Genomic DNA, 15592 nt, shown 5'->3' on the forward strand with positions numbered 1-15592 from the left:
ATACTCTTCAAAATAGGGATTTGAAATTTTAATTCTCTTATCAAGTTGGAGGGCCAGGGGCATGGGGAAGAGTGAATGGGTTGGGTGGGAGGTACGTACTTGCTAACAATTGCAGGCTCTCTTCCCAGCTCATCAGAGCACGCCCCAGGCATTAGTCAGCGCGCCTGGGGGTCACCTCGCACCTCCACCCCATAACTCAGGAGACAGAGCCGAGGAGATTGGCTGTCCTGGCCTCGCTGCCTGAAGACAGACGAGCTCTTTCCTGGTTGCTGGGGTGGACAAGGGCAAGGGCCTAAGAATAGTTTGAAAGTGGGCTGTGGAGCTGTTTGGAGAAATGGGACTGCATGGTTCCGGCTCCGGAGCGCCCCCTCTCGGGCAGAACTGCGTCTTCAACCGGCCTGTGGCCCACAGAACGCGCTATTGAGCATTCTGGGAGCGTTTTCCCGGAGGAAATGTTGATGTTAACCGTTGCTGAATGGGCTATTCTCCAACACCACCTCTTTCCCCGCCTTCGCCGCCTGCGCCTCGATTAGAAAGCCTCGTAGACACAGGTCCAGCTGAGCGGGTCCCCCGGCTGGGGTAGGCGGTTCAGTGGCTTGAACCCGGTAGTTGGCGGATTCTACAGACCGCAGAAAGAATGCAAGAGCCGACAGAGACCGCCCCCACCCCTCCCAGTGGTGTCTGGGAACCCAGCTCCTCCCGCACCAGGGAGCCGGGGCGGGGAACTTTCAATTTGTTCCAGCAATGGCTCTAACTTAATAAGGCGATTGATTAGCGCTCAAAGTGCCGTTTTAATTAGCCGCTTGTTAATTAACATCGCAAATGACTTCCCCCCTCACTGATTGGCATCTTCGTTCAGTGCTCTGAGGCTTTCGTTTCTCCTCTGCCGCCTCCCTTCCATTCCCTTTTAACCTCAGGAGTTGATGGAAGCATGAACTCCCTTCATGAGGCCTTATAGGTTTCAAGTTCTTTTTATAGAGGCTCGTGGAGGTGTCACACGGGGGGGGGGGTGTGTGTTAATTTCTCTAGGCGCCGGTCTTCAAATGGACAATGGTCCAGTTTAGGGGGAGTGAGATACAATCTCCCCCCGGTGCCTCATCTTGTCACCTTCTTTATCCCTACCGTTGAAATTGGAGGAAAACCTCTTTCTGTGCCTGCTAAAGTCACCAAGTCTTCCCGAGTTTGGAAATCTAGTAAGGAAGAGGAAGTGGGGAAGGGGAGGTACAGTTCTGGTTTGAGTGGGCTGGGGACCATCTCTTGGGATCAAATCTAATCCTATGTAATCTGCTGTAAAATTCTGCTTTGGAGGTCTGCAGACATGTGCAGTTAGTTCCTATTCCCTTTGAGGAGCTCCAACAGTACTTTGTCCCTTCCCCAACACTCCGTAGAGACCTGCAGCCCCACAGTTAGAAATTTTAATGTTTGGACAATTCCTGGACATTTTACACCATTATTGCCTTCAATAACTGTATAAAGCAACATCTGGACGTTTCTTCCTACTGAAACTTGGGATGCACCCCTATTCTTTTCAGACTTGCACCGTGGCATTTATGACAAATTCCAGCATGCTCAAGATCCTGACAACTCTCTGAAGTGGTTTAGTGTCCCACTCTCAAGCACCTGGCTCAGAGTGCATGTTCAGTAATGCTTATTGACCAAGCAAGTGAACAAAATGAATGAGGGACAGAAGAAATGGAAAAACTGTGGCTACTGGGTATTGCCCATAGCTAGAAATTTGTATTGGTCATTTTCAAACTCTTGCTGCACATTTTGTAAAGCGCTTCTACACAGAAGGTCTTATTTGGTTATCATGACCATACTGTCCTAGGCAAGTACAATTCTCCCATTTAATAGAGAAGGGAGATAGTGATCAGGAAAGTTAAGTGCCTGGCCTGACAACACTGGAAGTGGCAAATGAGACTAAAAGTCTCTCCTCCAGCATTCATTCCTCCACATGGCACTGCCTGCCTTGGTACTGGTTATGTCTTCACAAACACACATCTAATTCTCAGGGAGAGCCAACTTCAGTAGGTCACTTATAAACTGCTGAACTTTACAGTTTGGGTGAAGCTTATACAGCTCTTACAAATTTTATTGTGATACCAGAGCTATCTCTTCAAACTGTCATTCCCCTAAAACATTTAGTAATCACACAGATGATCATTTTAACCTGTGAAAACAATGTTCAGTTTTCATAATTTTTCTTCCATGTTACCTTTCTCCCTTTGCTTCCAATCTCCACTCTCCCGGTTTCAGTCTATTTAAGGGACTTGAGAAATATGTTTTCATGTCTTCCTGTTTAATATATTTCTAAGCAAATATGCATTGTCTTTAAGCAGTTGGAAATGTATTGATAGACTGAAATTAAAAAGAAAGAAAACTTGAGGCGTTGCCGTAGCTTTGAAACGACGAGAGGTCACAGAAGTCAGTCTTACCAGTCTTAGAAAGTGAAGAGCTTATTTGTGTATATTGCAGCTTTTATAGAAAGAAACAATAGTCGCTCACTCGGTTCGGGGCTCTCGGCGCCGCCCAGTGGATGAAAGCGCCTTTGCACCTCATTCTCGTCAGGCTCAGCGTTGTCATCTTCTGCCTTAGAAACATCCAAATTACTTATGAAGAAAGGTAAGAAACACTGGTTCCAAATCCATCATAATCATAAGTTAGTTTCTTCAAAGTTCAGTTTATTAAAAAAGAAGCCCTGATGCTCCAGCTTATACACAACCCAAAACATCAAATCTAGATTGTAAAAGTGGACTGCAGAGGGTGTATTAAGGAACAAAGCTTGTTAAAATAGGCGAGTGTTTGAAGCATTCTCTGAGCTAGAGAAGGAGCATCTTTAGTGGCGATCACGTCCGATGTGTACCTCAGAGCCTGAAAGAGAAAGTTTGTTTTCTATTCTCTACAACTGGCAAATAACTACGTTCTGTGCAATAATTCCAAGATCTCCTTCACATTAAAGAATTTTCTTTCTTCATCTTTTTTTCCAAGGAAATGAAGGCCTGAAAGTAGAATATCGTTTTCAAATTTATGTCAGCTTAGGGACTGTATTTATTTGTATCTTAAATCCAGTGGGGAAATCTGAGTTTAAATCTTAATATCTGGGAATTGGATATGTGATTAACCCGCACTCCGTTCTATTTCTGTATTTTGATTTTTTAAAAATATACTTCTCGGAAATGCACTATATATATTCTCAGAAAAAAATAATGGCGAAAGATGAATATGTCCGGAGAAAAAAAAGAACTGAGAAAAGTTAAGAAACAAAACCCCAGCTCTAAAGAGTTTGTTTTGCATTAAATCTGTGATCTAGTCTTTGAGTCCCTCTTTTGATTCTTCAGGCCCCTGCCAGTATTTCCTCTGTGGGAGGAACGCAAAGGCAGGATTCTTGACAAAAGTCAAGGTCGTATTCCCCCTCCTCACAATTGAGCTGATCTCCTAATATCCTGCCCCAAGAAGTCTTCTATGTTATTAACTTTTTCTTAAGAAAATATAACCTGAGACAATTACAAGGTAGGACCTGCTGGGCTTCCGTTTGCTTTGCTTTACAGTTTTCATAAAACACTCAATCCTCCTCCCACCCCCAACACATTGACCTTCCTCTCCCCCTTCCTTTTAGATTTTACTTTTTGGTGAGGTCATATTTCCGTCTCCCTTGCCAATGTTATGAATTATTCCAATTTAAAAAGCCTTTCGAACCGCCGCCCAACACAAGCTGTGCGATCAACCTTTTGAGCTCTTGAGTCATTTTAGGCATCAGAACAAAACAAAAACAGGCTAAATTAATTATTTATCAAGGTCGAGAATAATTGATCTGCGCCGCGCTGGCAGTTCTGGTTTTTAATTTTATTTTCTCCCTTTCCCCACCCTGATTAGGTAGCGAGGGGAGTGCGGGTTGGAGTCCCAGGGCTGGGAGGAAACGCACCTCATTCGGGAAGTTGTTGGGTGATGTCAGAATGGGAAAAACCCTAATCGATATTTGAAGCCGGAAGGATGCAGAGCCTCCGCCTGCAGTCTAAAGCAGCCCCAGTGCCCTCCGCACTCTTCCCACAGTGGCCAACTGTGCCAGGGGTGAGAGGTGCTAAGGCGGCGAAGGTATGTGGCTTTATGAGCCTGGCTTGCAGCCTTCGGGAAAACGTCCTCCTCGCGCGTCCCGGGCCGGTGGTCCCAAAGTCCGTGGCGGGAAGGCCAAGACCCGGCCCGCAGGCTCCCGGGAGAGTCTGCTTGGCCAGCGCGCAGTTCCTGCTTTAAAGGAGTCTACTCCAACCCCAGTCCCACCATCTCCAAGCCCTCCGCGACTCCCCGGGCCAAAGTGGCCAGAGCCCACTCAGCAGGGCCCAGCCACGCGTTCCCGGGGGGGGGGGGGGCAGCCCCACCCCCATCAGGCCGGCGTCGGCCTCTGCCTGTGGCGCGCGCGGGGTCCCGGCCTCGGCTCACTAACCCAGCTCGTCCGCCAAACTCCCCTCGCCTTCTGAGAAAAATGAGAGCAGTCGGGATTGAACATCTCCTCGCCTCGGTCCTTCCTCTCCCCGCCGCTCTCCTCAGAGACAGACTCGTAAAAAACGGCACGAAGATATATTTTTACAAAACACAAAAAACAGCTCAACACACCCTGAAAACAGCGAGGGATTTTTTCTGAGTCAAACACATCGATTGTCCTAGGAAAACGCAGGGAGGATGATTCTCCCACCTACACCCTTCCGGACCCAGGGCTCACACATGCAGTTCCGAACGACAGGTAATATCTTGTCCCAGGAGGTCATTGGCCTCACCGACACCGAGCCTTGTTCCCAATAGAAAAAAGCTGTTCTCCCGAAGGTAACCTACAGAACCGCAACTAAACCCCAAATTTCGGCCCAGACCTTGGAAACTTTAAAGGCCATTTTCTAACATCATTCTGCATCAAGTCACGGAAGCGATGCCAACCATGCAGATTCATGGGGTTCTTAAATGGTAATTTGGAGTAAAATGTAACTCAAAGAACTTTGAATCATTCATTAGCACCTTATAATTACTCTGCTAATTAGGTTGACACCGCACTTAATCAGGAGTAATACGCCGTCTTGTCACTGGCACTTCCCATTACTCTGACATTCAACAAGAGACAGGTTGGAGATGTCCTAGAGAAAATAATGCATGTTGATACCCTCCGACGAGGCGTCACAGTCGTGCTCGGGTCCCAAGCGATACACAGTGACTGTTTCCTTTCCAAATGAGTGGTCGGCAGCAGAGATCCGAGAGCGAAAGCAAGAGAGAGCGAGAGAGCGCGCGCGCGAGAACCGGCGCGGCGAGGGAGCAGGCTACCAATCCGCCATCGCGCCCTGGGAAGGGGTTTCAACCCGAGATCGGCGCCGGCCTGAGGCAGCAGTGAACCGAGGTTGTCCTCGCCACCAGAGAACACCTCGGGGCGTTATTTCCCACTCCCGGGACAAAGTGTTTGGCCAGATATTTCCTCCATCTTCGGCTCTGGTTTGGAGACCAGGCTGGGTCTCTGACTGAGCCGCGGGCCCCTTATTTACCGAAAGTAGCAAGTGGGCGCGGTGCGGGCTCCATCCTCCCTGAGGAAGGGCCGCCCGGCTGGGCTGGAACCGAGCACCTGGGTCCTTTGGGGGACAAATCCGATCTCAGAACCTGCTCGCCCACCCAGAGCTCCGGTGCTCTGGAGTTACACACTCTCCCCTGGGTTCCTTTAGAGATCACTTTCTTTGCTCTTAGTGCCTTCCTACTATTAAAGCGCGAGTCTGGGGATGCAGCGGAGGTGACAGGGCTGGGGTCCAAAGGTAAGTCGACCGGATATCTTTCCCTTCCCACCTCTTTTTTCCCTCCCTCTTCTGACTTCTCCTTAAGAAATCGGGCAACTCACTGTTACCTTTTTTATTGTATTTTATTTTATTTTATTTATGTTTTTCCTTTCTTACTCTAGTCTCTCTCTGTTCTCTTCCCTCCCTCCCTTTGCCCCTTACGCGTGATTTGTGGACACTGGGACCACCTTACGACTTGCTGTTCTGCTCAGGGCTTCAGGAAAAGGGGATGCGCGTGTTCTCAAAAGAGCAGCTCCGCCGGAGCCGCGCTCGCTGACGGGCTCGCGAGCCGCGCGGCCATTGGCTCCGGGTACGTCGGCGTCGCTCGCTGGCGCGGACGCGCCCAATGGGGGCGCGGGGCCTGGCGCGCGGGCAGGGCGGCGGGGGCGCGGGGAGCGGCGGCAGTGGCCGTGACGTCACGGGAGGGGGTCGGCGCCGCCTGTGAGCCACCGGATTACAAGCGAACGCGCCCAGCAGCGGTCGGAGTCGCCCGGTGCAGCGTCTCCTCCGCCTCCTCCTCTTCTTCCTCTTCGGGCTGTCGCGGTCACTGTCGCATCTCTGCTCCGCAACTTTCCAAAAAAGTTCAGAAACTCGGCGTCGAGGCGGCGGAGACGCACGCGGTAGCCACCTCGCGAAACCGCCGGGGAGTACCGAGGGCGCGCGGGCGGCTGCGCTTCGCGGTCGCTGCACCTGCCAGTTCCGCCGCCGCCGCCGCCGCCGCCGCCCGGTGCCAGGCTGTGGGCAGACCTAGGCGGCGGCGGCGGCAGCGGCGGCGTCGGGGTCGCCTTCTGCCGCCTGCGCCTTCGACCGGGTCCCCGGCGTCAGCACTGGCTTCCCACGTGCGCGGTCGTTCCGGGAGTGCACGTTCCGCGCTTTCTCAAAAATTTTTGTAACTTTTCCCCCGTCTTTCTTTTTCCCCATACCCTACTTTTTGCATAAGGAAAAAAAAAGAAAGTTGTATCGAAAGGGTTCATCGATTGTCACCTCCCAATTATCCTTCCTTCATCATCCCCGCCCCACTTTTTTTTTTTTTTTTTTTGTAAGCAGCGCAACATTGTTTAGTGTTTGTTTTACGATCGATAGATTGCTTTGCTTTGTCCGGCCGGCTGCTGAGCGGCGGAGTGGCGTGGACCTCATGTAGAAATGACAACAATGGAAGGGGCCAGCGGGTCAAGTTTTGGAATAGATACGATTTTGTCCAGTGCCAGTTCGGGCAGCCCCGGCATGATGAATGGAGATTTCCGTCCGCTCGGCGAGGCCAGGACCACGGATTTTAGGAGTCAGGCCACCCCGTCCCCCTGCTCGGAGATTGATACCGTAGGAACGGCGCCTTCTTCTCCAATCTCGGTCACGATGGAGCCCCCGGAGCCACATCTGGTAGCAGACGGGCCCGAGCACCACCACCACCTCCACCACAGCCAGCAGCCGCCGCCTCCAGCCGCGGCTCCGACGCAAAGTTTGCAGCCTTCGCCCCAACAACAGCTGCCGCAGCAGCAGCAGCCGCCGCCGCCTGCCCAGCAGCTGGGCTCGGCAGCCTCGGCCCCCAGGACTTCCACCTCTTCTTTTTTAATTAAGGACATCTTGGGCGACAGCAAACCTTTGGCGGCGTGTGCACCCTACAGTACCAGCGTCTCCTCTCCCCATCACACCCCGAAGCAAGAGACAAACGCAGTGCACGAGAGCTTCAGGCCAAAGCTGGAGCAGGAGGAGAGCAAAACCAAACTCGACAAGCGGGAAGATTCCCAGAGCGACATCAAATGCCATGGTGAGTCGCGCCGCCCTGGCTCCTTCAGCCGTCTACCCTTTCCTCTGGGTTCCCTTTCTCCCCTTCAGCCTCCGGCGAATCTCTGATAATTATTCCAAGAGCTTCTCTGGCGATTGGGTGAAGGTCAACAGATTGCAAGGTGGATGGAGGCCTGGGCGTGCGATTTGGGGACTCGTCCGAAGTTCTGTTTATTGTTACATTTCTACTTCATTCAGGCCATCCAGCTCCTTTCTTTGTTTTATTTAATTTAATTTATTGGGGGGGGGCAGCGGATGGGATCTGATGGGAAATACTTTTGTTGGTAAAAGGAATAGGCTTGAGGTTTTTCTAGCCGAGACCTTGGGAGTGGGAATGTGGGGAGATGAGAAAGAGAAGCAGACCTAGCAAGCCTAGTGTTTAGAGGCGTTATCATAGCCTGGTGTTCGTTCTTTAATGCAAATGATTTCTTTCCCCACTCCCACCATATTTTTGAAACACCATCACAGGAATTATCAGCTTTGATGAAGGAAAAAAATTCAAGTTGATTTATAAAGCAACTTTTAAAATTAGATCATGATTAATATAGGGAAGTTGTCACTGAAAAAATTTATAATTAATGTTTTAAAGCACCCTTCTTACCACAGTCCCAACCGAGTATCAGATCTTGGTAAGATTTTTGATTCCTTGCAAGGAATTGGTAGACAATATTTATAAAAGTAAAATTTTATGGAACTGAATTTATCTATTTTTGTAAAAACAGAAGATCACTATTGTAATTGTCCTTCAGCTCCTTTTTTCCCATTTTTGCCTCAGACAATTTCAAAAGTAAGTACTCTGGTCTTTGCATGACAGAAGTTTCAACATACAAGGAGAGTTATTTTTATCCTTTACTGATAGGTTTATTATTATTATTAATTCTTGCTGTGTTTGGGAGAGATGTATGCAGACTGTCTGGAAAGTAGGATATTGGCTCCTCATTTTACTATTTTAGCATTAGCATAACAGTGCCCAAAACAGATGTACAGTCTGGGCTGGCGATTTTTTGTGCACCAACCTCCCCAGTGGGTCAATTAGAGAGATTATTGTTCTTCCTACAGGGAAGATCAAGGAGCACTGCAAAAACGGGTACAAACAGAGAGGGATTGACATATCGATTTCCCAGCATTTCAGTAAAAAACCAAAGTTGACAAATAGAATCCGGAAATCTCTGTGCTGTCACCTGGATGGGCTCAGTGATTTTGAGCTCAACTCGGTGTCGGATGACATATCTTTCTGAAGCTTTAAAAGACTGGATGCATGCGACTGCAGAGAGCTTGATTTCAACATTTCCCAAGTGCATCTGGGAAAAGAAAAAACAAATGCCTGTAACTTGCAGTAAACAAAAAAAGGTGCCGCTCCTAAAATCAAAACAAAACAAAATAGAATGGTTTGCAAACCAGAAAAATGAAGTCATAATGAAAACAATAAAGGAAAGGAATAGAGTCTTTCCCCAACCAAGGAAACAACACTAACAAATGGACCATTTATTAAAACATATTTTTTTTTTCTTTTTAACTTCCAACAATGTGAAGATCAGAAACCCCTTAGAAACCTTTCAGATGTGTCGCACAAGACCCCACACTTTCTAGCCAGAAATGATCCTCCTCCACACTGGCTCAGGCCCAAGTGTGTTTACATGCTTGGGGAGTGGGGTGGGTGTGGTGGCAGTGTGTAGTCCCCCGAGACCAGCAGCTGGCTCGGAAATGTGGAACTGTGTGCCATTCCAGGCTAAGTTGTGGTTGTGGTTGGCTTTCTATCGTAGGAACAAAGGAAGAAGGAGACCGGGAGATTACCAGTAGCCGAGAGAGTCCCCCTGTGAGAGCCAAGAAGCCTCGCAAAGCCAGGACGGCTTTCTCAGACCACCAGCTCAATCAACTGGAGCGTAGCTTTGAGCGGCAAAAGTACCTGAGCGTGCAGGATCGCATGGATTTGGCTGCTGCACTCAACCTCACTGACACCCAGGTCAAGACCTGGTACCAGAACCGCAGGTGAGGGATGCTGTCAGGGGGAGCAAAGGTGACTAGCCAGCTACGTCATGACCATTGTACCACTCTCTTTATCCCTACCCCTGGGAGATTTTAGGGCCCAAGAGTCAGAGAGCCAGGAGTGGGCATTTAGGTGTTTTCAGGCTGGAGTGGGGATTAGCCACACCCCTCCAGGTAAGAAAGACTTCAGTACAGCAGAAGTTTGGAGAATTTTGCGTTCTAAGAGTCTTAACACGTGCTTCTTTCCCATTCAAATCCGAGCTGCTGAAACCGCTCTCCATCCCAACTTTACCCCCAATTTAATTAAACCACACATTCTCAAATTGAGACATCTGTGTACCTCCACGCAGGCCCAAAAAGCTAGTGAAGCACACATGTTGGGCCTGCCCCAGGCCTGGTTCCTAACGTCCTGAACCAGCAACACTGCCCAGCTACTGTGGTCCAGCAGAGTGGCTGCACCCCTCTTAGTTTAATGTTCTTATCTTGGCCTGTGAGACAGCTGCAAGAATTAGGGTCGGAGCACAGCCACCTTGGCTTGGCAAGCCCAGCTGGGGTAGTGTTGGGTCAGCGGCCGCAGGCTGGAGAATTGAGCAGCTGTCCAAGCGTCTGATCCAGGGGTCTGTCTCCTGTACTTGCCGCTTCCGCTTGCTTTGATAGAGAGAAGGGGTGCAGGAGAGCTCGCCGGGAACTGCTGCTTCCCTGGAAGAGGAATTTGTAAAGGGCCTGGCAGCACTTGAAGAATCCGGGCATTCGGAGGCTTAGGCTATACTGTGTTTCCAAGCCTGGCGTCTGTCTCCCTTGTCTCGATTTTTTCCCTCCCCCTTATTTTCTATCATTTGTGTTTTAATCGTCCATAAGTGTGGTTGGAAATGCCCATCCAGTTGTCATCTTTACCATAATTTTCTGTCTCATTACATACGGTTTCAGCCACCCTAATTCTGTCGGAAAACATTAGTGTCATTTGTAGCCAATTTAAAATGGGCGACATGTTTATTAATTTGGCTGGAGCTGCCGGGTATGGATAGCCCACCAGCCCTGCGTGCGGACATAAGGCATTTAATCAAAAGCTCGCTCACCTCTTCTTGGTAGCCGGTATGTGGTGGAGTGGGAGCAGACGAGAAAAGCTGATCACAGGTTTTAATTGTTACTCTCTCCCCGAGGAGAAAATATCTTGAAATGCCTCCCCCACCTCGAATGGCCCCGATGTACCGTCCCCTTGGGAAAGCCCTCCCTCAAACGAATTCTGTTTAGAAACCTTGTTGCCCTTCCCACCCTAAGCCCCCACCCAATGCAAGGTACTGTCAGGCAGAGAGAGATGTGTCTCCACAGCTCTGGGGACTAAGAGGGACCGGGGTCCAAGGCTCAGGAGTCTCTGGGTCCTTTGCATCCCTTTGTTTGTATTTTTTTCTCTCTTGGAGGAGGGGAGGAGTAGAGAGTGGACACACTGGGACTGTTTGGAGGGGGGGGGAACGCAGGAGGGGAACTATGGGAGGAGGGAGAAGACCGCCCGCGCCTGCGGGAAGAGGGGACTCATTTAGCTCCCGGGAAAGTTGCAGGAAGTAGCCAAACTATATGGTAGAACACAGGGCCAGGAAGCGGCGCAAAGCTTGTAGGATTTTATTTGTGAGTGTCTCAGATGTTGAGGGTGTAATTAACGAGAAATTGATTTGGGTTTGTGTCCTTCTGTGAGCACGGTGGGGGCAGGATGTGCGGTGCATTCCCAGTGCTCAAAGCTATCTGAGTCTTCCTGCCACCCGGGAGATGAGGCGGCGGGAGGGGGTCGGGCAGGGGCCGCGGCGCCCGGACGGTACCCACAGCCGCCGGGTGCGTTCACGCCCGCTTTCTTTCAGAACCAAGTGGAAAAGGCAGACTGCGGTGGGCCTGGAGCTGTTAGCCGAGGCAGGGAACTACTCGGCGCTGCAGAGGATGTTTCCGTCGCCTTATTTCTACCACCCAAGCCTGCTGGGCAGCATGGACAGTACCACCGCGGCAGCGGCCGCCGCTGCCATGTACAGCAGCATGTACCGGACTCCTCCGGCGCCCCATCCCCAGCTGCAGCGGCCCCTCGTACCCCGCGTGCTCATCCACGGCCTGGGACCCGGGGGGCAGCCGGCCCTGAATCCTTTGTCTAATCCCATCCCGGGCACCCCGCACCCCCGGTGAAGAGCGAGCCACGGCGCTGCAGTCCCTTCCATTCCCGCCCCGACCCGGACAACTGTCCCTCCTCTCCCGGTACCGAACTACGGAGCCTCCCTTGTGGCCGACCCCGAGAGGCAGAGAAGTAGAAGAGGAAGATGCTTGCTAACGGGCAGGGGGTCCCCCAGGAGGAGCCAGCCCTTTGCCCTCCATCTCCCCACCCCAGAGACAGGGCTGGAAAGCTCCCCCACAGCAGTCTGACTGGCGAAAACGCTGACCCCACGCAAAGTGCTACCAGTAAGTCAAAACATCAACAAAAACAAAACCTCAAGTTCTTTAAAAAAAAAATGACTTTAGGGACAAACAGAAGGGAGGGGGGAGGGTGTAAGGAGGGAAGAAAGAAGGGAACAGAGAGGCAGCTGCACGGGCAGAGAGAATTGTAGATGGACAGACAGCCTCAGACTCGGAGGCAGAAGGCGTCGCTGTGGACATTCTGTCTGCTCCGTAGAAAAGAGGAAAGTAACTGAGAACTTTGCACTGATTTCTCATGACCTTTTTTTCTTTTGGAAAAGTGGCATGCTCCATAATATGAAAACAATGTACATTTGAAAGGCTGAGTGATAAGTGATATATCATATTTATTATATGCTGTCCAAAAAAGAGTCCCTTATATACGTTAGTAAACACATGAGTTTTCTTTTCATGTCTTTTTGATTCAGTAAAATAAATGCTTAGACAAAAATATAGATTTTTTTGTGATTGAAAATAAAAAAAAATAAAGTTTATCTTTTTTTAACAAGTGATGAAATCCAAGGGAGCTGATTTTACTAAGGCAGAATGTATGATAGTAACATTCTTAACTTGGTTTGGAAAAAAAGAATCCCTTCCGGAATATTAGGAATTTACAAAATCTGTAAAGACGTTGGGTTGACTTGTATAAAAGTATCTCATTTTTTCATGGTGACTTCTTCCGAGCCGTTATTCGATATGTGTGAGTGCCTTTCTTTTTAAGTGGATGTTTCAGAGCAGCCAGCGAGGCCGGGGGAGAAAGTGCTTGTAGGCAGTTGATTCTGGATAAGAGGGCAGCCAACTTCCCCTGCTGTCCCGGCCCGCCTGGCGCCCCAGCTTCTCTGGCTGTGGGGATCCCTGTGTACACCCCTCCTTCTTCTCCTAGGGGTCTTCCTCAGGCGGCGAGGGTCCTGAGCGCTGGGTGGCGGAGACGCCGGCAGGGGCCGGGGGATCCGCGGACCGCTTTCCGCGGGCCTCGCAGCTGTTGCGCGCCGCCGCGGCTGGGCGCCCTCGCGGCCCGACAGCCTGCGAGCGGGAGGCTGCGGGGCGCGCAATTAGGACGCCCCGGGGGGTGCGGAGAAGCGCTGCTAACAAACCCTCACTGCGCCTTTGATCTTTGCCTTCTGGGTCCGGGCTCCCAGCCGCACTCCGAGCCACACTTCCTGGTGAGTTTGCTGTTTGGCGAGGGCGTAAAACGTTGAACTCTGCACCCCTGAATCGGCTGGGACCGCAAAATAAGAGACCTGCCTAGAGGGTGGAGGACGCCCGCTGCCGGTTTAAGGAACGCGTGTGAGCGTGCATATGCTTGGAGCACTCCAGGTCTGGGCTGGACTTTGGTCTCAGGCATCCCCGCCAGACCAGCTCCCTAATAGACCCAGGGCTCAGAATTATTACAAGGAACAACTGGGCTGAGGGTACAGTTCCGGGGCTGCACCCCACTCCTCTCCAGACCCGAGGTCACTTCCTGCATAGCCATAGTTGAATCCCCCTTCTGAGTAAATTCACATTTCTATCCCCACTTCTGCCCTAGAACAGCGACAAAAGGGTAAGATGAGCCACTAGAATCACAGCCGGACCTCCTTCTCCTCCAGCTTTCTCTGACGCTTGAAATGTAGGAGAGTTGAAAACATTTTTAAAAACGTGGAGTGGTGTGGGAGTGTGTTTTGGTAACAGGTGGGAAGGAAGGAGGGGAAGAAAGAGAAAATCCAGGAGGAAATTGCCCCAGGCATCTTGATCAGGCCTTGGCTAATTAGGGAGTGGTTTGCAGATTTCTCTCCAGCTCATCAATTTGCTTTAAAAATGGTTTTGGTCTTGTCTGATTCTAACAAAAGGTTCTGTACTGGTCCTTCTCATTTTCTGCCTGCTAAGCTGGGGCAACCTCAGACTGCGGGACTTGGCTGGAAACTGGGTGCCACTGTGTCCATTGGGGATGCCCAATGCCTGGGCACTCTACAGTCTCTCCTGTTCCATCAGAGCGGCTTTTGTATTTTACAGTCAAGCTTAAACCATTCAGAAATGACCTACATGGGTCTAAAAAGGCACTTTTGAAGCCTTTGGGGTATTACAGCTTCTGTCTGCAAGGGACCTGGAGCTGACCAGCTCTGGGCACAAGGGTGACCTGGAAGGTCACTGGAGTACACACATCCAAACTCTGTATACAGAACAACCTCAGTCCGGTTGGGAAAAATAAACCCACAAATCTGAATGAGGCCACAGCACCAGGCTACTGCCAGCAGCCGGCCAGCAGTCCAGTAGCCACTCTGCCAGGGAGCCTGCCTGCTGTTGCTTCACTCTCAAGGCTGAACCTAAACTCCCTAGGGGGAAAATGCAGGGGGAAGCACTATATCTACAGAGATGAAGTTTTTGTAATTAAACTCTTATTTCATCACTGGATGCAACTACTCTGCATACACCAGAGTGCCCCCAAATTTGCTTTTTTTCAAAGTCATCTTTTCTATCACCTCTTAAATCATGCAGCTGTAAATATCAATTCTCCTTTTAAATTTGCTTTGGTTACTTGCTATTGCATACAAATTGGTAAGTTGTAGGTGCATAGTATTCAAATGTCTCAAAAGTACTGCTTTGAAACCAAAGCAATCCCCATCCTTTCCCTCACAAAGGGTCCTTCTGTTCTTCCCCACCTGCCCAAGTAAGTTGGGGGACTGGTTAAGAGGTGAGAAGAGCAACCCCAGCATTCCCAAGAATCAAGGAACAAGATAACAGGCAAAGGCTTTTTCTCATAGGAGATCTAGAGTTAGTTACTGAGGCCCAGGGGATGGCTGTCCCTGGGAGCTGCACTCTTTTTCTATTTCCCACCTTCAGCTGGTGTCTGAAGGGCACTCCACGGCTACACTCCATTTGGATTGCTCCTTTGATTACGCTGGGGGCTGGAAAAACAGGGACTTTCAGTGGCAATCTTTGCTTGCTGAAGAAACACAGGAAAACAAGCTTGCTTCAGAGAGGTGTTTAAAAAGCCACAAAGGCTCCTGAGATTTGCCTGCCCCAAGATCTGCTCAGGGACTCCAGCAAACCTAGCACAAATCTGTAGTGAGTGTGGAGAAGGAAGTTAACTCCTCTGCTAGCAGCCAAGCAGTTCTAGCCGAAGCCAGCAATTTTCAATGAGTTGCAAAGTAATGATTGCTGCTTGGCTCCATGCCTCTAGCAAATATACCTACCACCCTGTATCAGTTTATTTTTGCTCCACCCCTTAAAATGAAAGCCCACATAATGGCAAATTAGACAACAGATTTCCTCTGTTGCAACAAAACAAAACAAACAAAACAAAACTGCTTTCCATTAAGCCAAGCCTTACCACCCCCCCCTCCCTGCCATCTGACTTTTGCTTAGGCAACCCCTCCCCAAGAGTCTGCTGAATTCCATCTCCCCTCTTTAAAGAGACAGCTTGTGAGTCGTTTGTTATATTTTTAACTCTCTAAAAATATTTAGAAAAGCTCTCCCCAGGGCTAGGGAAACTTTAGTTCCTGTTCAGCCACGTGGTTACAAAAACATACTGGAAGAGAGCTGCTTGGTTTTCTAAAAAGCCATGCACCACTCGAAGTCAGCATGCTTGCAAAGAGACTGACTGGTCTGGTACAGGGACA

At 50.0% G+C, this 15592-nt stretch overlaps 1 protein-coding gene across 1 annotated transcript; it reads left to right on the forward strand.

The window, feature by feature from the left end:
- The first annotated feature begins 6921 nt into the window (after nt 1–6921).
- BARHL2 (BarH like homeobox 2) lies at nt 6922–11729 on the forward strand. Its single transcript, XM_037815891.1, has 3 exons — nt 6922–7563; nt 9344–9569; nt 11417–11729. Exons 1-3 carry the CDS (start codon nt 6942–6944, stop codon nt 11727–11729), a joined length of 1161 nt encoding a protein of 386 aa, XP_037671819.1. The 5' UTR covers nt 6922–6941.
- Nucleotides 11730–15592: the final 3863 nt, after the last annotated feature.

The sequence above is a fragment of the Choloepus didactylus genome, chromosome 2, assembly GCF_015220235.1.
Source record: "Choloepus didactylus isolate mChoDid1 chromosome 2, mChoDid1.pri, whole genome shotgun sequence".
Taxonomy (NCBI): Eukaryota; Metazoa; Chordata; class Mammalia; order Pilosa; family Megalonychidae; genus Choloepus; species Choloepus didactylus.